A 25,527-nucleotide genomic window follows, 5' to 3' on the forward strand; every position below is an offset into this window, starting at 1 on the left:
GTGTTGGTAGCGCGAAGACACAAACAGACAGCAGAGAAGTGGCCGTGACGAGCGCAAACTTTCAACAGATTTACTGAAGTACGCAGTACCTCAAGGGAGCCGTCACGCATGCGCGAAGCCTCATTCGTAAGAACGGTGCAAATTAACTTAAAGGGCAAGAGTAGTTGGAAGGGTGGAGAGAATGAATGGATAACTGATTCTTTATGGGTCACAAGTAATGACGGCGTGCTAATGCATCTGTCACTTTGAGCGATCTGTGCCGCATCAAACAGGTCACGTTCGAGCCCTCCTTCGTGCCGACCGATTATCGAAGTGTTTGTCAGCAGAGGGTGGCATTTGCAGTCCTTACAATGGGGCGGTAGATTCGCACCGTAACCGTTAACTAGGCAAATGCCATGCTCCCTTACCCGGTCGTTTAGACAGCGGCCCGTCTGACCGATGTAGACTTGACCACAGCTCAGAGGGAAACTATAAACACCTTCGTTGCACGGAACAGAACTTTCTGCATGATTCTTACGGCACCCAGATTTCTTTGGCCCTCGCCTGTCACCATGCGACATAGCTTCGATAGTCAGCACGGCGCATTAAAAACGACATCGACTTCAAATTTTGCTGCAATTCTCTTGAGATTATGGGACACACGATGCAGGTACGGCATGACAATGAAGCTTCTTTTCTTTTCTTCTTCTGTGCGCCTTTGCGAGGGTCTTTTTATGTTTCCGCCACGGGGACAATCACGTCAACAGGGTATTAAGAATTTTCTAGACTCTTGACTTGGATGCTGAAGCATTCATTTGTCTTGTGATAACACGATTTCAAGAGTGCTGGACGAAGGCATGGCATAGCTATCCCTCTTTTCACTTGCTTTGAATAGGCTGAGTCAAAAGGAAGCAAAGACTTCTTAGTACGCGGCGCATACGCCCAGCATACATGTCCAGGGTCACTGAAATACAAACGAATATCTAAAAACTGCAGTGACTCAAGTAGAGGTAGTTCAAGGGTAAAATTAAGGCTTGCAGAACAGCTATTAAAACATCTGAAATCGAATTTGCCAGGAGGTGTAAAGGGTTTTCCGGCTGCAAATGGAGAACAAGAAAGTAATTGACGTATCTAAAAACTTTTACGACAGGTAGGTTCTTAAGACTGTTAAAAATTAAAAACTCCATTTTTGCCAAAAACATCTTGAGAAAACGAAGCAGCACGATAAAACGGGGACGAAAAAGACACACATACGACAGGACTAATGCTGCCGTCCTGCCGTCCTGCCAAAAACAATTCACATAAAACAGGTGCAATGCGTGATCCAATGCATGTGCCCTCCCTCTACACAAATAGCAAATATCTCGGTGTCTGACCGCGTGGAACTTAAATAACATTACAGAAGATCCAAAAACGCTCCAGCTGTAATGCCACACGAGTTCTGGAAAGGTTCAGTAAGGCTCGTTGGGGCTCGATGACAGCGCTGTTAATGCAGGAAATGTCCAGACAGCGGCTCTGATACCAACGGGTCTGGCAGGGAGGACTCGATGAGCCTTATGTGAAGCTCTTCGGAACTTGCTCCAATGAGTTCGTGGAGCTAGCGTGGCCGCTGCCAGTTGTTCGCCTTTCGAGAGAGCTATGTCTTCAGAGGTGTTTCACTTTCACCAACGCATCCCAGAGGCGAGGGCTGTCACCGTGAAGACGGTATGGTTGAAACGTGGCCTGGGGCTTGTAATGCCAGTGCCACGTGAAGGCGAACTGATAAGAGAACATTAGCACAACATAAGACGGGCGTTGCTTGGGCGAAGAGTTACCAGGCACACTTCGCCCTTTCTGAACCGGTGGAAGTGAGCCAGGGAATGCTCGGGGTTTCTGCTTAAAAGAGTGTTCCAGCGGCGGTCCCTTACGACACGTTGTGACCTTAACTCCTGCCGCGCCAAATTGTTCCTTTTTTAATTGGTTTTTGAGGAAAGGAAATGGCGCAGTCACTTCCTCATATATCTCGGTGGACACCCGAACCGCGCCTTAAAGGAAGAAAGGAAGGTGAGAGTGAAAGAAGAAAGAGCGATTCGTGAATGGTTTATGGGGGTTTAGCGTCCAACTCAGGCTATGAGGGACGCCGTAGTGAAGGGCTCCGGAAATTTAGACCACCTGGTGTTCTTTAACGTGCACTGATATCGCACAGTACACGGGCCTGTAGAATGTCGCCTCCATCGAGATTCGACCGCCGAGGCCGGGACCGAACACACGGCTTTCGGGCCAGCAGCCGAGCGCCGTAACCACTTAGCCACCGCGGCGGCAAAAGAAGGAGAGAAAGAGTCTGTCCTGTTTCAGTGAATTTGTCCGAGGGCAGCTGCGTGACAGCAATCTCGCATCGTGATTCGTCAACCGTGTACGGTTAGAGCTCTTCAGGTTAGAGCTGTGGTGACAAGTTCGAAGATGTCAAGACCACTTGCGTATTCTGTGTTATGCGTTAGATCCCATATGACTGGCTGATATCAAGCTACGTGCCATTAACCGCCTTTTGGCTACCTTCACGGAATCCTTGTGGTCACAGGCTCTAAACCAGGTCTTGCACTCGACAGCGGTCAAACAGAGTAGGCTTCGACAGAAGGAGTTGACAATTTTTGGTGATGTGGTAGCGCTTGTCCTGTATCTTTCTCAGCCTTTTTTGTGCGTGTCTGCGGCACCGTTGACTCTGTGCCGTCGGAAGTGGCTTACTTCACGCCTGTACTCGTGGACAGTTTTCCGTGTCTCTGGAACCAAGGCTATGCAGGAAAGGGAAGGTGACAGACATGTCTTCTTGCACTGTGGGGAGTGGCTAGAGATGTGGAGATATAAGGGGGAGGGGGGTCTGTGAGACGGTGTGGGGCGCTAGGGCTGAGGTAGCCACTACTCACGGCACGGCGACAAAGATCCACGTCTTCCCCTTTCCTCCATAGCCTTGTCTGCAGAGCGGAGAAAGTTGACTGGGAATGTTGATAACATATATTCAGAGGAGTGATTTCGCTCTCGATATAGTTTTTCGAAAGTCACGTAATGGAGTGAACTGGAGAAGGTCCAGAGGCCTTCTTGTTTGTTGACCCATCGCTATCGTGTGCAGAGCTCGCAAAGCTTGTAGGCATGTGAATGTCGGTGAAACTACTCCCCTGAATTAGGATGACAGTTTCTGTGAGTAAAGCTGCGGCAGCGCAACTGAGAAGATATCTCGTATCGCAGCGTACCGGCTCACCATCGATTCTGAGCGCTCTTGATGGGTCCCCAACGTCGTAAAATTCCAGCACACAATCAGTCACTCTCTATGGACTCGCTTTGTAAAAGCATTGGGCCGCGTAAACCAACGAACGGATACAGCGCTGCGTATAATCTCGGTGTCCCGGGCACCCAGAAGAACGAGCGTACAACGTGCCCTTAACGATCTGACTGGCGAGCAGTGGCAAGAATTCTCTTCATGCTTTTAGAGGGCACTAGCCTGATGGGAGACCTTTGTTGAGTGACTCAGACAGAGCAGTTGCCGACAGAGCACGGTACCCCACATACACCATCCCTGCAGGTGTCGTATCTCGTGGTGGACGAGATGCACCACAACCACCCGGAGCTGCTGAAGGACCAGTATTGGAACGAGGTGCTCGCCCCGGAGCTGCCCTACACGCTTGCTTCGAGTCGCTTCTACTGCTTCCCGCACCAGGGCTCCACGGCGTGCATGATGTAAGCGTCCTCCTCTTTACGGGCTGTCCATCACCACGCTGGATGGGTGTGCAGCCACCCTGACAGGTTGTCCGCATACCGAAATTCGCGTAGCCCCTCGAGGGCTCGCATACGCATCAAGCGACGCCCTGAGCGTCGTACGAAACACGCCAGTATTCATGAGCATGGCCCATAGACGTGAGCTGCTGGCCAGATCCGGGCACACCTGCCGCGGCCTGACCGTCTGCGCATGCCCACTAGCAGCTGGCGGCAAGCTGTAGCACTGCCAAGTCTACTTTATTTCACGGTTACCTGCTGTGTCATTGCAGAGAAACAGATCCCGCGGTTGCCGGACGGTCTTTTTGCGTTCTGTGTACAAAAGGGAAAAGCCAACTTTCAAAGTTGTTTTTTGTGTCTACAAACTTATCTCATAATCAAGGGTTCGACAGAATCCTGTCTGGCGAGGGGGAAGCATATTGGAAGCACAAAAAACATACACTCGCCAAAGAAAAATATTTAACACATGACGTTTCGAGACCCGTACGGGCCCCTTGTTCACAATGAGGATGGGCGGAATGGGCCGCTACTTATAAGCGGACTTGACTGCACAGTGAGTGGGCGCAGATATCGGGGAGATTCCCTCTCGTCCTGTTGATAGCATTCTTGGTCGTCTGTATGTAAAATGATTCGAGAAGTAATCGTGAAGATAAAGGTTTCTTCGTGTCCAAGATTGTGGCGTTCTCCCAGTCAATGGAGTGCTGCATCATTTGGGCATGCTCTGCAAGTGCGTTCCCGATGGGCTGCCGCACTCCCGATGGGCTCGCCACTACCGTATACCGAAAGCCCACACATACCGGCAAGTATGTACCTCGATTTTAAATCTGCCCATCCCATAGGCCACAAACGCTCCGTCGTGTCCGCTCTGTTCAAGCGAGCTGGTCGTCTATGTTCTAGTCCTGGCCTTCTCTCTTCCGAGCAGCAGAAAGTTCGCGTCGACCTTGAAAATAATGGCTACCCCCGTCAGATGCTAAACAATCAAGAACGCCGCTGTAAGGAACCTGCTCAGCCCCAGTTTGTTGGGCAACAGAAACGCGCGACTGTCCCGTATTCCCGGGGTACAAGTGAGGCTCTGGCGCGAATATTTGCCAAATACGGCGTTCGAATTGCGCACGTACCGTCCAGCAAGCTGAAACAGCAGCTGTGTCACGTGAAGGACCGTCTAGAGCGCACGTGTTACCCCGGCGTTGTATACAAGATCCCCTGCAAGGATTGCGATGCATCATACATTGGTGAGTCAGGCGATTTTAAAAGAAGAATAAGGGAACACAAGAATGACATCAAGAAAGGTCGTACTTCCTCCAACGCACTTGCAGAGCATGCCCAAATGATGCAGCACTCCAATGACTGGGAGAACGCCACAATCTTGGACACCAAGAAACCTTCATCTTCACGATTACTTCTCGAATCATTTTACATACAGACGACCAAAAATGCTATCAACAGGACGAGAGGGAATCTCCCCGATATCTACGCCCACTCACTGTGCACTCAAGTCCGCTTATAAGTAGCGGCCCATTCCGCCCATCCTCATTGTGAACAAGGGACCCGTACGGGTCTCGAAACGTCATGTGTTAAATATTTTTCTTTGGCGAGTGTATGTTTCTTGTGCTTCCAAACTTATCTCATGTCCGCCTCCGCTCTGCTCCTCAGCTGCTTCCAAGTATTGCTCAAATTTCCCCCAGATCACTTTGTACCGAAAGTTGGCGAGGATCGCCGACTCATTGGACAGCTCTGGCGCGAGGGAACATTGCAGGCGACCTACCGCCTCTACCTCACTCAACATTCTCACACGGTTTTGACGGGACACTGACTAACGACGAACGGAAGAATAGCGAGGCGAGCTGTGTAACGGGGCCCCTCGCTTTACGGACAGCTTTATCGAGGAAAAAGAGCCGGAAGTTGGGCTGAAACGAAACATCCGGCACTGTTGACGGTTGACTGAGTGCAGAAGTGGCAGAATCCATAGCTGTCTCATCAGCGTATGCGAAACAGTCAGAAGGCATGGAACGGCAAGATAGGTCGGTTATATAAGATAGGTCGGGGATTTTAACTTCCCAAGCATTGACTGGTCCAATCTTTGCGCTAGTTCTACTACCGCTGAAGCTTCTAACTTTGTCACTGTTTGTTCTGACTTCAGTTTATCTCAGCTTGTCAATCTACCAACACGTGTAACACCGTCGTCATCTTCTCTGATTGATCTAATACTCACATCAGCTCCTGACATCAGTTCTGCAGTGTTACACGTACCAGGCTTCAGCGACCATGACATATTACACTTCTCGTTTTCAGTGCCATCTACGCGAGCAAAGCGACAAAAGAAACGTATCCGAGATTACAACAAAGCCAACTTTGACGCTATTAACATGGAGCTCTCCTCATTTCTCGATGACATTTTGCTAATCCACTCGAGGCTTTCGGTTTCCGAACTCTGGTCATCTTTCAAAAGTAAACTTCTCCATCTCAGTGACAAGTATATTCCACTAAGAACGATCCATCACTCATCCAGTGCCCCCTGGTATAACACCTATCTAAAACGCTTATCCAATAAGAAAAAAAGGCTCTTTCGCCAAGCAAAAATGAGATGTAGTCCTAACCGATGGTCAATATACAATCAGGCAGCACAAAACTACATAAACGCTCTGAAAACAGCTAAATTCAATTTCTTTAACACGACACTTCCTTCCTTAATAAGTACGAATTCGAAACAATTTTGGAACATTGTAAAGAGCTCCAACGATCGAATAATCACCCTGATTGACGAGTGTGGCAAACAGGTCCCTGAAAATTTATGCGCTGCCTTATTGAATAACACCTTCTCTCTCTCGTTCACTAGTCCCTCAGCCACTCAATGCCCGCTTTTCCCTCACGCTCATTTTTCTCCAATGGACCCCATTGTTTTTGATCCCGCCGGAATCAGAACCATCATTAGTAAACTGAAACGATCATCGTCTTGTGGTGTCGATGGAATCACATCAAGATTCCTTCAGAACACTACTGAATACTGCTCTATTTTATTAAGGTTTATTTTTACCAAATCACTTACCGAGAGCTGTCTACCCAAAGACTGGAAAACAGGGAAAGTTGTTCCTATATACAAATCTGGCCATTCACACAAACCGTCTAACTATCGCCCCATTTCCTTGACATCAATACCCTGCAAAGTACTTGAGCACATAATTTTCACCAACCTCGTCAACTTTCTCGAATCAAACCAGTTTTTTCATCCCTCCCAGCATGGATTCCGCAAATTACACTCATGCGAAACACAGTTACTTATGTTCACCAATGATTTACATTCATTTTTAGACTCGGGGTTCATTACTGATTGTGCGTTTCTAGATTTTTCGAAGGCCTTTGATAAGATTCACCATCAACTTCTTATACTAAAACTCAGTCGCCTTAACATCGATCCTGTAGTACTTAACTGGATAATCGCATTTCTTTCAAACCGCACCCAGTATGTCACAGCTAACGAGACTGACTCCCTTGAGGTACCCGTCCAATCAGGAGTGCCTCAGGGATCTGTCTTGGCTCCATTGCTTTTTCTTATTTATATTAATGACTTACCCAAGTGTGTTTCTAGCTCTATTTGTCTTTTCGCTGATGACTGTGTAATTTACCGTAAAATAGCTAATGCTTCCGATGTGACTTTACTCCAGACTGACTTAAATAATATCGCTTCTTGGTGCTCCATTTGGCAGATGAAACTGAATGCTACAAAATGCAAAACAATGCGAATTTCCCGCAGTCAATCATCCTGTCCAAGCTATTGTATTAATTATTCTCCACTAGACTCCGTTTCAACTTATAAGTACCTTGGAGTACACATTGCGAATAACCTTTCCTGGAAGTTTCATATTAACTACGTAACAGCCAAAGCCAATCGCATGCTTGGGTATTTGAAACGTAACTTTTCACTAGCGTCGTCTCCACTTAAAAAACAGCTATATACTACCTATGTACGACCCAATCTCGAGTACGCTTCATCCATATGGGACCCTTGGCCATGTATCACTGAATAAAACCTTGGAGAGCGTACAAAATCGCTCTGCTCGTTTTATTCTCAATAATTACCACCGCACAGCAAGCGTCACTAACATGAAACTAAGTCTAAATTTGCCCCCTCTCACTGTCCGTCGTAACATTGCTCGTATTTGCCTCTTCCATAAAATTTATCATCATAACCATCAACTCAGGACGCGCCTTATCACAGATGCTGCTCATGTTTCTGCCCGTGTAGATCACTGCTACAAAGTCGCCATACCTCGCCACAACACCACGACATATGCACATTCATTTCTAACAAAAACATCCCGTGACTGGAACCAACTACCTGCTGACCTGGTCGCTATCACTGACAACCACCGATTTTGTACTAGCCTTACTAACATATTTTGAAGCCCTTTTTTATTTTCCTTTTAAAACTTGCACTGGCGCTTATCATGTTCTGTATGACTGTTTCTTCATTTTTTTTTATGTTGATACTGTACTCTGCTGCATTCTGTTCAACCAAACTGTTGCGCATTTGTAACCTGCCCGTGTGCTTTGAATACCTGCCGTTTTTGTTCTTTTTTCGTCGTTGTTGTTGTTGCCTTATTTTTTTTCTCTGTTCCCTTTTATTAACCAAATTGAATAGTGTTCCTTGTAATTCTGCCCCTCCCCTCTACAATGCTTCTGTAAGCCCTGAGGGTAAAATAAATAAAAAATAAATAAATAAATTAATAATAAGAACACTAGAATAAAACCTATCGGCATCCACTAGATGCGTTAGTGTTAGATAAAAGGTCGATGTGGTAAAAGTAATTTCTGGATAACATAGATAACTGCGGACGTGTCCTAAGGCGGGGCCACATATACAGAAATGCAGACAGCTTTGAAAATGAGGATATCGCAGTGCCAACAGTAATAGCAGGTCGGCGGCCAAGTTTTCTCAAGTACATTGTTTTCCCAATATTTCCGTCATTTTCTCATGACAAAGCATAAGCGACGCATTGAATGCCGCGGTAATACCATCTGCTTGGACACCTTGTTGATCTTACCAGGGGCCGTATTCCGAGCTTGTGCCGTAATAGTCATTTGTGTCATAATCGAGCATGCTCTAAAGAACGGAGGTAGCTTAAAAGCGGTGATGTATGCGTTAAGAGACAAGCAGGGCAATGTCATTAGCAATATGGAGAAGGTGGTTAATGTAGACGAAGAGTTCTACACAAATCTATACAGTAGCCAATGTAATCAGAACGTTAATGAGAGAGACAGCTAGCACACAGCAATGCGTAATCCCGCCAGTAACGAAAGACCACGTAAAGAACGCCTTAAGAGCAATGCAAACGGGAAAAGCAGCTGGTGAGGATCAGGCAACAGCAGATCTGAGAATCCTGTGAGACACGAAAGCCAAAATGATGTTGCTATTATTTAATAATGTGTGTACAGGCACTATTGATGTGCACGCAATAGGAGAAGATTATTATATATTTTATTTATTACATACTGCAGACCCTTGGGTCCAAGCAGAGGGGCATTATTATATATATACAGATAATAATGAACAAAACAGGAACAAACTAGTACACATTTATACAATTTTTAGTCCCACTGCAGTCAGCAAACCGTGGTTCCAGTCCGATACTGTCCGAGGAAAAAAGGAAAATTTAAACGTATCAGTTCGAGCATAATAGGGTGTGAGTGAGTCAGGATGATGATGTCTTGTAAGGCGCGTTAATGCAGGCGTTATATAAGGTGATTTATTCGTTTGAAGTTTGTTGTTAAGAAGGGGGGAAAGGAGTTCATGTCTCAACTGCTTTCGACGTGATTCAAGAGTGGGTATGCAATTGTCTGCCATAATATTAGAGGGAGAGTGAAGCCGTGCGAATTTATTAAATATAAACCTAACTGCCTTTCTTTGTATTCTTTCAAGGTGACTGATATTTGACTTAGTGGGAGGATCCCATGAAATACATGCATACTCGAGCTTTTGTCGAACAAATGAAAAGTAACAGAGCAATTTCAAATTACTGGGGACGTTTTTTAGTTTGTGCCTCAAAAAGCACAGTTTGCGGAAAGCAGAAGAACAAATATTATTAATATGTGTGTTCCATGACAATGTTGGTGTCAAGGTAACACCCAAATATTTGTAGTTGATAGCTTCGCGCAGTGGAGAAGAACCTAATGTATAAGAAAAAATAAGTTGTTTTTTTTTTACGAGTGACACGAAGGCATGCTGATTTTTCAGCGTTGAGAAGCATCCCCCATTCATTGCACCAATTCAATATCCGGTTTAAGTCTGTTTCAAGGACAGGCTGGTCATGTGGACAGGTTATTTATTTATACAGGACACAATCATCGGCAAAAAGCACAATTTTCACACCGGGAGATATAACATTAACGATGTCGTTAATGTACAGTAGGAAGAGTAGGGGACCCAGAACACTACCTTGCGGCACCCCTGACGTGACTGGAAGAGTGGCCGAGCTATGTTCACCTATTGTGACGTATTGAGTTCGTTTGGTCAGGTACGTGTGATAAAGATGAAGTGTGGCAAGTGCGCTGCACGCACTCGCGCGCATGGGGAGAGAGAAGACGACGAAGTAGGAGAATAGAGATCGGCTCGACCGTATGCTACATGTACTTTTTCATTGCTAATTATCATTACTACGATACAACATATTTTGGCGACGAGGATGCTGTTTTGATTCGGGACCTTCACGTGGCCTGCTCACCATCCGTCATGAGCTTTTCTGGGCGTCAGCCACCACCACCTTCCTGCCGACTCCTGGTCGTCCTGCCCTTCCAAGGGAGCAATGGGAGCAGGCGTTCCGGAATTACATGCTGGCCTCAGGTGCCTCTACTCTGGGCGCGGACAGGCGGAAGGCCTTGACACCCCAAGAAAGAAAGTACTCTGTTGGTGAACGTGAGGCCCTAGCTTGCGTTTGGGCTTGCGAACGGTGGCACGTGTATTTGTGGGGCCGGCCTTTTGTTCTACGCACCGACCACAGTGCACTTGTCATTTTGCTGTCGACGAAAGGAACGGGCCATCGGCCGTTGTGAATTTCACGTTGGTCGGCTCGCCTGTTGTGCTACACCTACACTGTAGAGTACCGCAAAGGCAATGACAACTCTGTTGCGGATGCTCTGTCTCGCCTTCCCTTACCGACCACATCGTGCAGTGAGCCCGACGCCAATGACGAAGACTTCGTCTGCCTGCTATCGCCAGCCGTGACTCTACAAAAGCTTCAAGAGGCAACCATCAGCGACGCGGCAGTTGCTCAAGCCATTCAGTTTACATCGGCGACATGGCCGGACAAGAAATCCCTACCGGAGAACCTTAGGCCATACTATCTCCTGCGCTCGGAGCTGTCCGTCGTGCAAGGCGTCTTGTACCGAGGTGACAGGCTCGTCGTTCCCGAAAGTTTGCGACGACGCCTCATGGACATCGCGCACGAGTCACACCACGGGATCAGCCGCACGAAAAGTCGACTGCGAGAGCTCTACTGGTGGCCGCGAATGGACGAGCACGTCGAAGAAATGGTACGGACATGCGTCGTGTGCCAGTCCTGTGACAAATCGGCTCGTCCGGTGGCAGCTCCTCTGCAACCTGTCGCCTTCCCAGAGAAACCTTGGGATAAGGTTGTCATTGATATCGTGGGGCCTTTCGACCAAGCTCCCAGTGGCTGCCGCTTCGCGATTACTCTCGTGGATTATTACAGTAAGTGGCCAGAAGTTGTCTTCGCTGATGCCATCACAACTCAAACCGTTCAAGAATTCCTGCTTGGCCTCTTCGCTCGTGAGGGTTACCCTCAAGAGATTGTCTCTGACCACGGACCTCAATTTTCATCGATGGCCATGCAAACTTTCCTCCGCGAACGGGGGATACGCCATTGCTACTCTTCAGTGTACCATCCCCAAGCTAATGGACTCGTTGAACGATTCAATCGAGTGCTTAAGTCCTACATTCAGCTAGCTCTGTGCGAGCGACGCGACCTACGTACAGCGATTGTGGACTACCTCGGTGTCTACCGCTGTACGCCCCATGCCACGACAGGAATTGCACCAGCTGTCCTACTTCATGGCCGGTTGCCCCGCACAAGACTTAACGTCGTAGGACTGCCGGATCAGTCCTTCTCAATGGATCCGACAAAAGCGCTTAAGCTTTTGCGGCAGAGGCTTGACGAGAAACAAGCGCAATACAAGCTTTATGCGGACCAGCGGAGTGGCGCCCAGTGTCGTGACTTTCAGATTGGCCAGTACGTGCGTGTCCGCAAACCAAATGTGCGAGGCAAACTGTCAGCTCGGTTTTCGGAGCCTCGGAAGGTTGTGGAGCAGCGTGGACCTGCATCTAATCTGCTGGATGATGGGCGAGTGTGGCACTCGTCCAAGTTTTCTGCGGTTCGCCCAGAAGTAGTTCAGCAGCAACTGTCCTCCTCAGCTCCAGCGGCCCTTTTCGCTGATATTTCGCCGCCTATCGACGGCAACCGAATGCCGCCGCCCACTCCACAGTCCGGAACCGTGGTCCAGGGTCCTTCTTCGGACGCGCCTTCAATCCATATGATGCCAGCCGTTCCGCCCGCTCCGGAATCGGCAGCCGCTCCTCAACCCTCGTGTAGTAAATCCACAGCGGCAACTGCGGCTTCACCTCCTGCGCCGCCTCGCCGAAGTACTCGCAAAAAGAAGCGGCCCGCATGGTTCAAAGACTATGACATCCGCTAGACATTTTTTTTTAAAGTGCGGCGGAAATGTGATAAAGATGAAGTGTGGCAAGTGCGCTGCACGCACTCGCGCGCATGGGGAGAGAGAAGACGACGAAGTAGGAGAATAGAGATCGGCTCGACCGTATGCTACGTGTACTGTTTCATTGCTAATTATCATTACTACGATACAACAGCACGCATTAATCCAGTTTACAAAAATATCAGGTATGCGAAGAATTTTAAGTTTATTTATTAATTTGTCGTGGGGAACCTTATCGAACGCTTCAGTGAAGCCTAAAAATATCACATCCATTTGGTCATTTTTGTCAAGGGATGAAGCAAAACAATGAATCACTCATATCAACTGTTTTACAGTGGAATAACCCTTCCTGAAGCCATGTTGGAACTCCGTGAGCACATTGTTTGCAGCCAGGAATTCCTTGATACAGTTGGCCACAATGTGCTCCAGGAGTTTGCAGCATTGTGAGGTCAAAGAAATAGGGTGATAATTTTGTAATTTCAAGCGATCCCCTTTTTTGAATATAGGAACAACGCGGGCCACCCTTCTGTCATCCGGCAGCTGTCCCCTCAAGAGGGGAACAGAAAAATTTTTTACAAGAAATCTGGCAATAAGTTCTGGGTATCGTTTTAGAAAGATGTTTGGGATTTCGTCCGGGCCACAAGAAGTTTTTGCTTTCAGGTTTACTAGCATATTGACAATTCCAGCATAAGAAATAAAATCCACATCATATACCGGTCTTTCTAGAAAAATCGTGACGCAAACATTTCATACTGAAAAGACGCTTTGAAAATACTCATTAAAATGCTGTGCTATGTCTTCATCTTTAGTTATCGGGGTGCCATCAATCATTGTTTGTGAAATTGGCTTCTTTTATTCTTTCATATGCTTCCAAACTTTCTCAGGGTCATTTTTGATAAAGTTAGGCAGTGAAGTATTGTAATAGTACTCTTTTGCTGCTTACACCTTTTGTTCAAGAAAGATCTGCGCTTCTATTATTTTATTTGGGTTCCCATGTCTCTTCTTTACCCTTTTTTTGCGTTTAATATGAATAACATCGCGTGTCATCCAAGGTGTAAGCTTGTGAACATTTCTTTTCTTTGTAGGTATGAATTTGTTTATGTAGTAGTGGCACATTACCTTGAACCGATTCCAAAGGAAAGACACATCAGCGCAGTTAAATTCGACAAGACAATTTTCCATACACTCTATATTGGACACGTCATCGGCATGAGAATAACATTTGTAACTGAGCAGTGAGGAATAATTTTCCGTCATCTGTACAAGTGGCAGGGTTAAGCTGGCCATGTGGTGATCGGACAATCCTTCCTCTACACAAACAAGAGTACCCGGAAACTCTTGGCTAAGAATACTAAATCGAGAATAGAACTGCAGTTACCCTGTACTCGTGTGGGCTTGTGTACTACCTGTTGTAGATCATAGCGTAACATAATATCAAAGATAATGCTAAAGTGTTTGTCGTACGCGTTTCTGGTACTGAGGCGCTGCCAATCGATACTCGGCAAATTAGTCGCCCGCCAATATAATCTTAGCCTGTTTATTCTCGGTCATTTCATCCTGTAACTTTTGTAAATATTCTGGAGAAGCATCCGGTGGTCTGTAAAGGGCATAAACAATAAAGCTGTGTCCCCAAGCACTTATCTTCACGCGCAAGCACTCAACATCATTGATATCTTCTAAGAGCTGAGCAAGTATGCTATTCTTGCTCAATACGGCTACACCATCCCTCCGAGTGCGCCTGTCCTTCCGGAATACTGCATAGGAAGCCGGAAATATATGACCACTTATTTCTTCATGAAGCCAAGTCTCAGTCAAGACAGTAATATGAGGATCATGCTTTAGTAATAAAATTTCTAACTCGTCAGTTTTGGTTTTGACACTGCGAGCATTGACATTGATTAATCTCAGTTGCTTATCGGCCGTTTGGGTCGCGCGTCAATCTTGTGTGTTTGAGGAGTCGCTTTGCACGTCCGCTGTGTGAATACGTGATGAGCCTTGCGGAATTAGAGCGCGTCTGTTGAGGCTTTCATCCCAATAAAAAATGTCCTTGCCAATCTTCATCTTATCATGAACCAGTGAAACTTTTATTTTAAGCTGTCTTTCTTCTTTACAACTGTAGTCTAACGTTCGACGGAATACCGTCTGGTCAGGATGAAGCATAATAACAGGGTGAAGTTTGGGTCACTGACCAAGTCAAAAACAAACGAAAATGACGTTCCGGGTCCCGTTTGGGTCACTGTACGGGACCCGGAACGTCATTTTCGTTTGTTTTTGACTTGGTCAGTGACCCAAACTTCACCCTGTTATTATTCTTTACAACTGTCCCAGAGGAGTTTTTCTTTCATTGTGGTTGGAGAATAATCATTCTGAATGACGATGTTAGACTCTTTGAGTTTCGTGCAGTTTGCAAAAGGGCTTTCTTTTCGTTGTAATCTTGAAGGTAAATTATTATCGGCCGGTTCCCTTTGTTTTTTCCGAGCCTGTGTATTCTTCTAACAGATTCGCACTTCACGCCCAGCTCGTCTTTGAATACCTCATTGACTATTTTTTCTTTCATGGTAGGTTCGGTTTCGTCAGCAGACTCTTGTATCCCGTAAATAATCAGATTAGAACGCCTGCTATGGTCCTCCAAGCTCGAAAGTTTCTTTGTCTGAAATGTCATTACTTGTTCGAAAGATTTCAAAGTCGTCTCTACTTGCCCAGCCTGCTCCTGGGTTGCCGGAGAGTCGGGGAGTTTAGTTTGTACGTCCTCTAGTGTACGTTGTATACTGGTCAGTGCATTGTTTAGGCTGCATAACTGCTCCTTAATTTCTTGAACAAACAGCGCGAACAAAGACGAGCACAAAAGACAAGAAAGCGAACGACACGGCGCTGTGTCGCTTTCTTGTCTTTTGTGCTCGTCTTTGTTCGCGCTGTTTGTTCAAGATTCTTAACCAACTAGCCCGCCAAAACGTGTTAACGCTCCTTAATTTCACTGACATCAGTAAGGATAGCTTGTTGGCCTTCAAGTAGCTGCTCATACAACTCCTTTTGTGTCGGTCCAGGATTCATTTCCACATCACCACAGAGGAGTAGCCGGCAGACTAACAAATATTCGTAGCAAGACTGATACACTGCTCGGGGCACGGCAGGACCACAATGCAATGGTTGTCGCTACACACACTGTGAAATGTCACCAAAGGACCAACCTGCACAAGGAAGAACAGGTGCCTGGTAGCATTGTTGCACCGCCGGGTCCACCATGCCCACTGAAGCGGAAGCAGCAGAGCGTTTCTTTTATAGCTGTGGCTGTCGATGACGTCACGCATTTGTGACCGATAGGTGTCGCCAGAAGATCAACACACGTGGCAGTTGACGGTGCAAAAAGTTTGTCGGTTGGCACGAGCTCGCTCCTATCAAAGCTGGCAGAGTGATCCACGCTGCCCTCGTAGCTTGTCGTTGATACGGCGGTGGTTCCCAGCAAGACTTGCACAACGAAGAACAGGTGCCTGGTCAGCATTGTTGCAGCGCCGGGTCCACCGTGCCCACTCCTAATCTGGGATGAACCCTCAGAGAGTAAATGGCCGGCGGGCAGGGGTGCCCCATACGCGGTTACCACCAGTACGTCGGTGAGTACTTTATATGTGTCGATATTTGGCAACCTGCTTCGTGTATACTTGTTCGTATAGGAAGCCTCGCGCTCATTCACGCACGAACTGGTAGTTGACAAACACAGCCCTTCTACACCATCAACCAGAATTGGGAGGAGGGGGAGTTATTCACGATACCCTTTTCAGGCTTGAGAATAGTTACCAAATATAAGGAACTGGTCGTCGGTGTACTTTCCAGCGCGACGGTTATGCAGACGCATATCAGTATATTTCGATTTTCTAGCTCTATCCTGCATAACGAGAGAATGCTCTTTTCAGTCCTCTGTATGTTGCCTTGGAAAACACTTAACAAGCTGGGACTCTAGTACACCAACAGACACGTTGTATTTATGTCCGTAAAAGCGAGCGGCTTATTTTAATCATGCGAAAGCATTAGATGGCTCACTTTCAAGGTCATATCCGCAAAAAAGTGTTCGCAAGAAACGGCGCCAGCGACGTCATAAGCCGACGAGTCACGCGACGAAGGTGATGACAGCATATAATTAATAATACTATATAATAGTTCAGGAGTGCAAACTGCTGGGCTAGTTGGTTCATATTGCATAGAAAAGGAACCAGCGAAAATAGACGCAATACAAGAACAAAGGAGGCACACACCACAACGCTGGAGTTGTATGTCCAGCGTTGTGGTGTGTGCCTCCTTTGTTCTTGTCTTGCGTCTATTTTCGCTGGTTCCTTTTCTATGCAATACTATATAATATAACTAGTAACGCTAAGACTAATTAGTATAATTATTGCTGTCATCATGTGAGTGTGACGTCATACGACGTCACATGACAGCGATGTAATGTGCCATCAAACCTTGTCACGTGACGACACTGTAATATGAGATCACACCTACTCACGTGACAACGATGTAATTTCTCGTCATACCAGGCCCCCATCCACCCCCCTTCCACCCCCATTTCAAGATCCCTATAGATCCCACATTACTACACATGCGTGCATGACGGATTACAAAGAGTGCCCACAACCCGGCACACATTAAGAACATTCGGATTGTCCAGCAGGTAAACGCGCCAGTTCTCATGCATGTCATACTGCAAAGATCATACAACGACACATGCTTTTGACTCTCGAGATGATGACGATGCTGAAAGTGTATCCTCATGAGCCTGGGGAAGTCTGATATACGGCTACCGATTTAAAAGTTGCCAGAATATTGATTAAATATTGTACATTACCCAGCAACCGAAGACAATTATTGTGCGAGAAAATAGGAATACTTGCGGGTAATAATTATGATGATGGTGTTGACGTTCCTGGGAGGTCAAGACCCTCCCAATTTCTGCCACTTCCCTCCAGGTGGCGATGGTAATGGTGTCGAAATCCTGGGAATTCTCCGATGACTCAATGAACCCGCCGCATTTTGAAAGAAAGGTCTAGATTACCTCTTCAAACACTGTGCCAACTATTAAAATCACACGGGTCAAAATAACTGGCCTAGCGTAAGCAGCCTGAACCACTCTATCAAGATCGCCATGGCTCTGCGCTCCAATTTCCCCGCAGCGATATCTTTTTCAGATCCCCCCCCCCCCCTCCCCGGGGGAAAAAACCGCCTAAGTCTCATACGCCTCAACAAAATTTTGGGTACCGTTTCCTCAGCCACTCTGAGACAGGCTGCTTTAAGTCAATCACTTGTTTTCCTTCAAAACTTAATTAATTAATGATAAGCCAGAATCATCGACGTTTGTTACCCACGAGCACCGCGCGAGCATTCTGCGAAGCCGTTTAAGGTGAACGATGGGTCTCTGCAAAATAGTTAAAGAAAAGATAACGTGTAGTGCCTGGTCGTTTGCAGGGCAGGCCGCCAACCTAACTTATCCCATACGAGAAAAGAAAAAAAAGAGAATGATTAGAAACATAAAAACAAAAATCACACACTAAAAACAGAAGCTAACAACAGCGCGCCCCATTAAACGTCATTTTAGAAGGTTTCAAACAGCGACTCACCAGCACAGCGCGAGCATGTAATCAGTTCACACATCTTCATTAAGAAAAGAGGAAAAGGAATGAGCTGCGACATCACCATACATTCATTATAGTTTTGCATTTTTTCGCCGCTGCGACACAGCTATGCTGTGCAGGGTTTCGGCATAATAAGCGAATTTCCGAGAAGGAACAAGGAACGGGAGAACAAAGAGAGGTTATTCGGAAGGATAAAAAAAGCGAAATTATATCTGCGTCTGCTTGCATTACCGAACGAGAATATACAGAATTAGTGTGAGTTTCGGAAGGGAAAGTCACCGATCAAAAGCTTCGACGGTGTTATAGAGGTTTTTCTGGCTTCGTGCTTTTTTAATCAAATCAGCAGGTGTCCTTGTTAGGAACGACCTGAATCACATTTTCTCGCCAGTGTCCACTACTCCAGTTTCTGTTAAGCCAGCTAGTGATGTACAGCAGGTTCCCCTTTATTCGACTGAAAGGCAAAAGCTATGACGTCAGTGCCGGACACAAGCATGAACAAGCAGCAGTCTTGCTTGCGGCCATCCGCACTGCGACGAATTTATTGCATGCTTGTTGGACTAAACTTATTTGTTTGCGGCATCAAACAAAGCTACCTCGAGCAAACGTGAGTTACGTGCTTTGCGCGCTCCCGGGAGTCTGGGCTCACCGGTAGCCATCCGGGTTATACGCCAGCGGGACAAAGGGAAGGGAGAGTGGCATGCTGTGACAGTAACGCTCCTTCCCGGAAGACCAGAGGGGTGCGTCTTCCTGTAGGCTCCGACTGAACGGACATTACGGCGCAGCCCCGGAAGCTAAGAGGGAACTGTGGCATCCGGTTGTCCAAACAGGACAAACCGAACACCAAGCGTCATTGCGGTGATGCGCTGCAACTCCGCTTCGGAAGCGGCACTCGTCGGAGTAAGACGTGGCAACTGCAAAAAGTCTTGATCTCAAAATTTCGACCTCACTGAATGACGACCCGCCTCACTGAATGCGTCATCCCGCCAGTAACGAAAGATGAAGTAAAGAAAGCCTTAAGAGCAATGAAAAGGGGAAAAGCAGCTGGGGAGGATCGGGTAACAGCAGATCTGTTGAAGGATGGAGGGGACATCGTGCTAGAAAAACTAGCCACCCTGTATACGCAATGCCTTATGACCTCGACTGTATCAGAAGCTTGGAAGAATGCAAACATTATCTTAATTCATAAAAAGTGAGACGCCAAGGACTTCAAAAATTACAGGCCGATCAGCTTACTATCCGTTCTTCGGTCGTCTCTTGAGCGCGTTGTCTCTCCCTCGCTTCGCTCAGTCGTTGTTGCGTCTCTTTCGCACTCTCCATAACGACTACAATACACTGAGGCAAAGGGCATATATATATATATATATATATATATATATATATATATATATATATATAGCCCACCGCGAGGCGACACCTTCTCTTCATCTACCCCAGAGGGGCACATCTGGTAGAGCGAGCGGCGACGGCAGCGGCCTCGACGACTGCTCCATCTGTTGGAGCGCGGCTGCGGCGTTTTCAGGCAACGGCGGCTCAAGGTCGTTCGTCGTCAACGGCGCACGGCATACTGCATACGGCGCGACGAGTCGAATTGGCTCGCCGGCTGGCGTAGTAAATTCGCTTTAAAAGGAACAGCTCTTTCTTTGCAAGACAAAAAGTGCGAAAAAAACACCCGGACGCAAGAAAGACGAAGGACCAGCGCTAACTTCCAAGTGAAGTTTATTGGAAACATTGAAAGATCGGAATATCGGAATATATAGGCACATGAAAGGGGGAAAGACAAAAACTAACAATGACAGCAGTATACAAAAAGTCATGTCAACTGGTTTCCGCTAAGGTAGGTCATCTTTTTTGAATGCGCAGCCACTGCCCGTCCTATCAATCTCTAGCGCCTCCAATATCTCCCTTGTGATTTGCAAAGGATGCCGGTCGACAATTACTGATTGTGGAAAATCCGGAACACAATGGCCGCCGCCCTCATAGTCACAGTCACGGCAGTGAATTGCCTAAGTTTCCCGCATTTGTTTCACATTGTTGGCATCTGCTCGGAAACGCTGGTTCACGCATCGTCCACTCTGACTGACGTAAAAACCGCCGCATGTCAGTGGTATCTTATAAATGATGCCTTCAGTAGTGAGCTGAGGTGTTAAATGCTACAGGTGGGGTTAGTCTTGCTTTATCTTCCGGCAATTTCTCCACCGGAGCGTCTCTTCTATATTATCAATGTCCTAAAGCCTGTCGCATCTAACCCGCTATGCACACAGTCTCTTTTAATAGCACCCATTCTCTCCCACAGTCACCATCTATGCACACAATCAATCCGCACAGTCCACATCACAGTTCACTCCAGAAGTCACCATCTGTGCACATATTCAGTCACTGTAGAACATAGGCCATTGTAGTGCTACAATCCATACACACATTCACTCACAGTATACCGTAGTCCACTCCGGAAGACACCATCTACGCACACCTTCAATCACACTAGGCCATAGTCCGTTCCTGCTGTCACCATATAAAAACAAGATCTGTGTTCTGCAGAAATGTTAAAAGAAGGCGTGCAGCCTCCCTTCTGCATGTCTGGTTTCCACTCGGGTAGACAATGTCCTGCACTGTGCTGTGACGGGTTCCTTTCTTCTTGAAGGAAGCGAACATCACCTGCCTTTCCGCGTTGTACTCTGGGCAGTACATAATATAATGTTCGATATCCCCGCACACACCACATAAAGAGCAGAGCGAAGACGATGCTATGCCGGTCTTATGCATCCATACAGGAGTGCGAGCAGAGGCCGTGCGAATTCGTTGTAGAAGGGTCGCCTGAGATCTTCTCAATCCCTTGGTCACATATGGCTTGTGGGACGGACTCCACAGGGTACTGAAATGATCGAGCACCGTTTTCCTGGAGATACTTTTTCCATTTTGAGGCACTTTTTTGATGGAATCCTTGAGAGAGCTTTATGGGCGAGATAGTCTGCCACCTCATTACCGTTGCCTCCTATGTGAGAGGGCACCCATTGGAAATGTAGAGTAAAGCCTCTGCTGTGCAGATTCTGCACCAAGCGCAGAGAGCTTATAGACAAGGCGTCAGTAGGGAATCCGCTCTATAACCCCTGAAGGGCAGATTTTAAATCAGTTAGGATGACAACTGGTTGAGCCGGAAAAGACCCTAACTTCCGTAAAGCCGCCTCGATAGCAGCACTTTCGGCCGTTGTGGAGGATACGAAAGCAGTAAAGCGTACGAATCACTTACAGTCCAAAGAAGGAATGTAAAAAGCCGCTGCGCTAGCTTGTTTGACCTTGTCCACTGAACCATCCGTGAAAATTTTAAGATGACGGGCATACTCTGTTTCAAAGTGTTCAAGTACAAGCGAACGCGTTGCTGCCAAAGGAGAGCTGCGCTTTGCGCTCACACGGGGAATGCTGACCTTACAGTCGAGGGCCGGAAAAGACCAGAAGGTTTCAACCGTTTCCTTTGCCTTCGGATATTAATGTCTAAAGAACTAAGAGTATTGAGTGCCAAGCAAGCCTTCGACTCATATATCTTGCAGAGCCGCTGGAGAAGGTATCGCCCAGCTATCGTCTCTCCTAGGCAGTCAAGATGCATTAGTAGTCTTTGAGAAGCGATAAGGCTAAGAGGTTTCGATAGGGACTCTTGAAGTACTGCCTTATTCGCAGCTGCCTGGGGAACTCCAATGGCTCTTCTTAGGCCCTTTCTGTGGACAACTTCGAGACGTTCAAGTTTTGATGCCGAGGGGGAAACTAAAGGTAATTACTACATTATGCGACTGACCACCAGCGCTTCATGAAGTTTGACCATTTAAGAAGGATGGTTTCCCCATTGCTCACGTACAATTCTACGGCTCACATTGAGACGGGAAGATATAGATGAAACAATCGCGTCTACAGCTTTTCGCCACTGTAGACGGGAGTCAATAATGACGCCCAGGAAACGCGTGTGGTTGAATTGACGGATGCAAGAGTGACCGAGGTCTATCTTCAACCGCGCTTGACGTCTTCCTACACATTGAAACAGAACAAAGCCAGATTTTTCCACTGACGGAGACAATCCCACACCTTGAAGGTAAGCTTGTGCCGAAAGTAGAGCCTGTCGAGATATCAGGGCTAATCGCTTGTGTTGGTAGCCAGTAATCCAAATACAGATGTCGTCAGCATATATTGAAATACGCATTTGCCTGCAACTTTTTTCAATGAATCAGGAAGGCCAGCCATTACAACGTTAAAGAGCGTGGGGGAAAGAACACTTCCTTGAGGCACACCTCGTGATAGAACCCTTTCGGTGCTTAACGTACTCCCTAACCGTACACGAACCACGCGATCACTTATAAACTTGTAAATGAATCTTAACATATGACCCTGTATGCCCATGCCTTGCAAACTGTTTAGAATTGAGGCCTGGAACACGTTGTCGTAAGCTTTCGCATCGTCAAGAAAAATGGCTAAGGTGGAAAGGCCGAAAGCTCTCTGGTGTTCAATGTGACCCACCAAGTCTAAGACGCTAACTTGGGCACTAAGACCTCGGCGGAATCCTGTCATAGATGTTGGCAGTGCCTTGCTGTCCTCAAGCCACCACGATAAGCGTTCATTTACCATTTTCTCCATCAACTTAGCTACACAGGAGGTCAATGACACAGGGCGATACGAGGCAAGGTCGGTCATGTATTTGGCAGGCTTCAGTACAGGAACTACATGTGCCACCTTCCATGACGGAGGAACATCGCCAGTCTCCCAAACTCGATTGATGAAGTTGAGGAGCTCATTTCTGAGTTTCAAGGGCAGATTATTCAGCATTTAATTGGTGATGCCGTCGGGACCTGGTGCACTCCGGCGCCGCAGGCCACTGAGCGCAGTCTGAAGCTCACGAAGCGTGAACGGGACGTCCATGATAGACCTGGAGGAAGCAGGTGGTGTATATATATATATATATATATATATATATATATATATATATATATATATATATATATACATACACATCGAAGTATACGCTTCATTTAAAAAAACATTTTTATTTTACTCGACGTTTCGATCGGAGGACCGATCTTTTTGAAAAAGATCGGTCCTCCGATCGAAACGTCGAGTAAAATAAAAATGTTTCCTTCAATGAAGCGTATACATCGATGTATATTATTTTAAGCAGTCAAGTACCTCATGTTTTCCCAACTATATATATATATATATATATATATATATATATATATATATATATATATATATATATATATATATATATATATATATATATATATATATATTCCAGAATTTGCGCGTACGCGTGCGTCTGCAAATTCCTCTGCCAAGCACGCAATAGGTTTTTCCTAGCGTATTGCAAGAGCTTCGGAAGGCTTCGAAGGGTGAGATTCTCCAGCAAGGATGCCAATAACTCGCCATATTCTCGTCATCGGTGAGAACACAAAGTAGCACAGAATGAGGCCCATTGCGACCTGTAGAGCTTGTTCGTGTGCCGTCTAATAGCAGAATTCAGCCTATTGAAGGTGGTCTTCAGTTGCCTGTCGTCCTTCTTCCGCACGAGTTGGCGCTCCACCCTTCTCGCTGCGCAAAGGTTCCAGAGTTTTAAATCCGGGGCCGGAAAATGATCAGGCAACTTGACCACCGTAGTTGCTCCTAGCTTACTAGAAATCATTTTGCCAACAACATCACCATAAACGCGTTCTAGGTGCTCTTTGTACTTGTCCCAGTTGACCACATTGCTAATTTTAGTACCACGCATAAGAAAGTCGGCAGAAAACAGAAAAATCTTATAGTGATCACTTTCCATGCGGTCAGGCGCTGTTGACCAACTCACGTGGACGCCAGGTGAATGCAGTGTCATGTCTATAGCTGTCGCTGAGGCTGGAGGCCGGAAGAAAGTGCGGCTTTCGTCATCGGCAACACACAGGTCCAAACTGTCAATAACCTCTACGAGTTTACGTCCATGGGAATCCGTGTTCCGGTCACCCCAAACAGCATGATGGGCGTTGAAATCACCGCAGATGATTCTAGGAGCTGGGAAGCGGTCGCAGAGCTGCTGTAGAAACAAATCCAATGCTACCTTCTTCCGCGGAGACACGTACACAGATGCAATTGGAAGGGTCGAGAGCCGAGCTGTATTCTAACAGCCGCTACCTCAATGTCATCCGTGCAAAGATCAGCAACGCTTAGAGAAACATGTGGAATTTCCCTTCTTATGTAAAGCGCAGCACTTCCTGCACGAAATGACTTTATGCTACAGTCTTTATGGGCGACATATTCAGTCAAACATCTTCCGCTTGGCAGGCCAGCTTCTGACAGGGCCAATACTGGAACACAAGTCTCTTTCAAAAATAGTTTTAGTTCAGCTAACCGACTTAAAATCCCAGCGGAGGTTCACTCTAATATAAACGGCACTTTTCGGTGCATATGAGATTCACGAGGTTTAACCCCACCCATATTAGATCGCAAGGAAGTTCGCTGCGAAGGTGGTAATTAGGGACTCAAAAGAAGTTCTTCAGGCTACCAGGCGCCATCGCTGGAACATGTGAATGCAAGGCCCCAAACAAAACATGAAGAAGGTCAGACATACCTTGATTTTTCAGCTCCTTATTTTGCGCAACGCACTCACTTCGACAAAAGATGCCGACGGGGACACACTCTTGGCCGCAGTAGCTGGTTTTTTTTTTGCCACTTGTGCATATGAGGGTCCCCCTTGCCGTGGAGTCTGGCTGTGATCCGACCGCTCAGGAACATGGACACTTTTTGCTGGAGGTCGAACAGCCGACTCGCGCGCACTGAGCCTTGGCGTCTTGCTGGACTCTGGTCTCTCAAGGACATTGTTGGGTAACGCAACATCAGACTCTAACACTGGGAACTCGTCTAATCCTAAGACATGCGTCTCAGTCGGGGGGGTTTTGGGACCAGAAATAAAAGATATCCGACGGTGCAGAGCGCTCACACGGAAGGGGCAGCCTCCGAAACTCGCTGGATGATCAACGCCGCAATTGGCGCAAGCCAAATCGGCCTTGCAGGTTTGAAAGTCGTGGCCGCCTCCACACCGCTTACAGCGTCGATCCTTTGTGCAAACTTTGGCCACGTGCCCAAACTGTTGGCATCTAAAACACCGTGGAGGAGCCTTAGTGAAATCTGCAACTACGTGTTTTGTGAATCTCAGATCAATTTTTTCGGGGCGCTTTGAGTGGGGAGCGAATGTCAACACAATAGAGTTGGTAGGTTTCGCAGCCCATTCTTTTCTTGGAGACTCCACACGACGCACAAGTCGTTTCACGTGCAGTACACCTTGTGGTTTCATATAATCAAGTAGGTCGCGTTCCGAATACCACTTTGGTACACCGTTAATAACACAGATGTTCTTCATGTAGGAATGGAGCAATCGCACGTTAACCTTGATGCCAAAAATCTGAGACCTATGCAGGAGCTTGTCAACCTGCTCTTCCGTAGAGACATCCAG

At 46.8% G+C, this 25,527-nt stretch overlaps 1 protein-coding gene across 1 annotated transcript in view; it reads left to right on the top strand.

Moving 5' to 3' along the window:
* Nucleotides 1–25,527, top strand: part of LOC144104185 (bestrophin-4-like) — a 156,671-nt gene that overhangs the window by 97,849 nt on the left and 33,295 nt on the right. The window contains exon 10 of the mRNA XM_077637051.1: nucleotides 3,533–3,687. Coding sequence (XP_077493177.1) covers nucleotides 3,533–3,687 — 155 coding nt within the window. The remainder of the gene's footprint in view (nucleotides 1–3,532; nucleotides 3,688–25,527) is intronic.

The sequence above is a fragment of the Amblyomma americanum genome, chromosome 9, assembly GCF_052857255.1.
Source record: "Amblyomma americanum isolate KBUSLIRL-KWMA chromosome 9, ASM5285725v1, whole genome shotgun sequence".
Classification (NCBI taxonomy): Eukaryota; Metazoa; Arthropoda; class Arachnida; order Ixodida; family Ixodidae; genus Amblyomma; species Amblyomma americanum.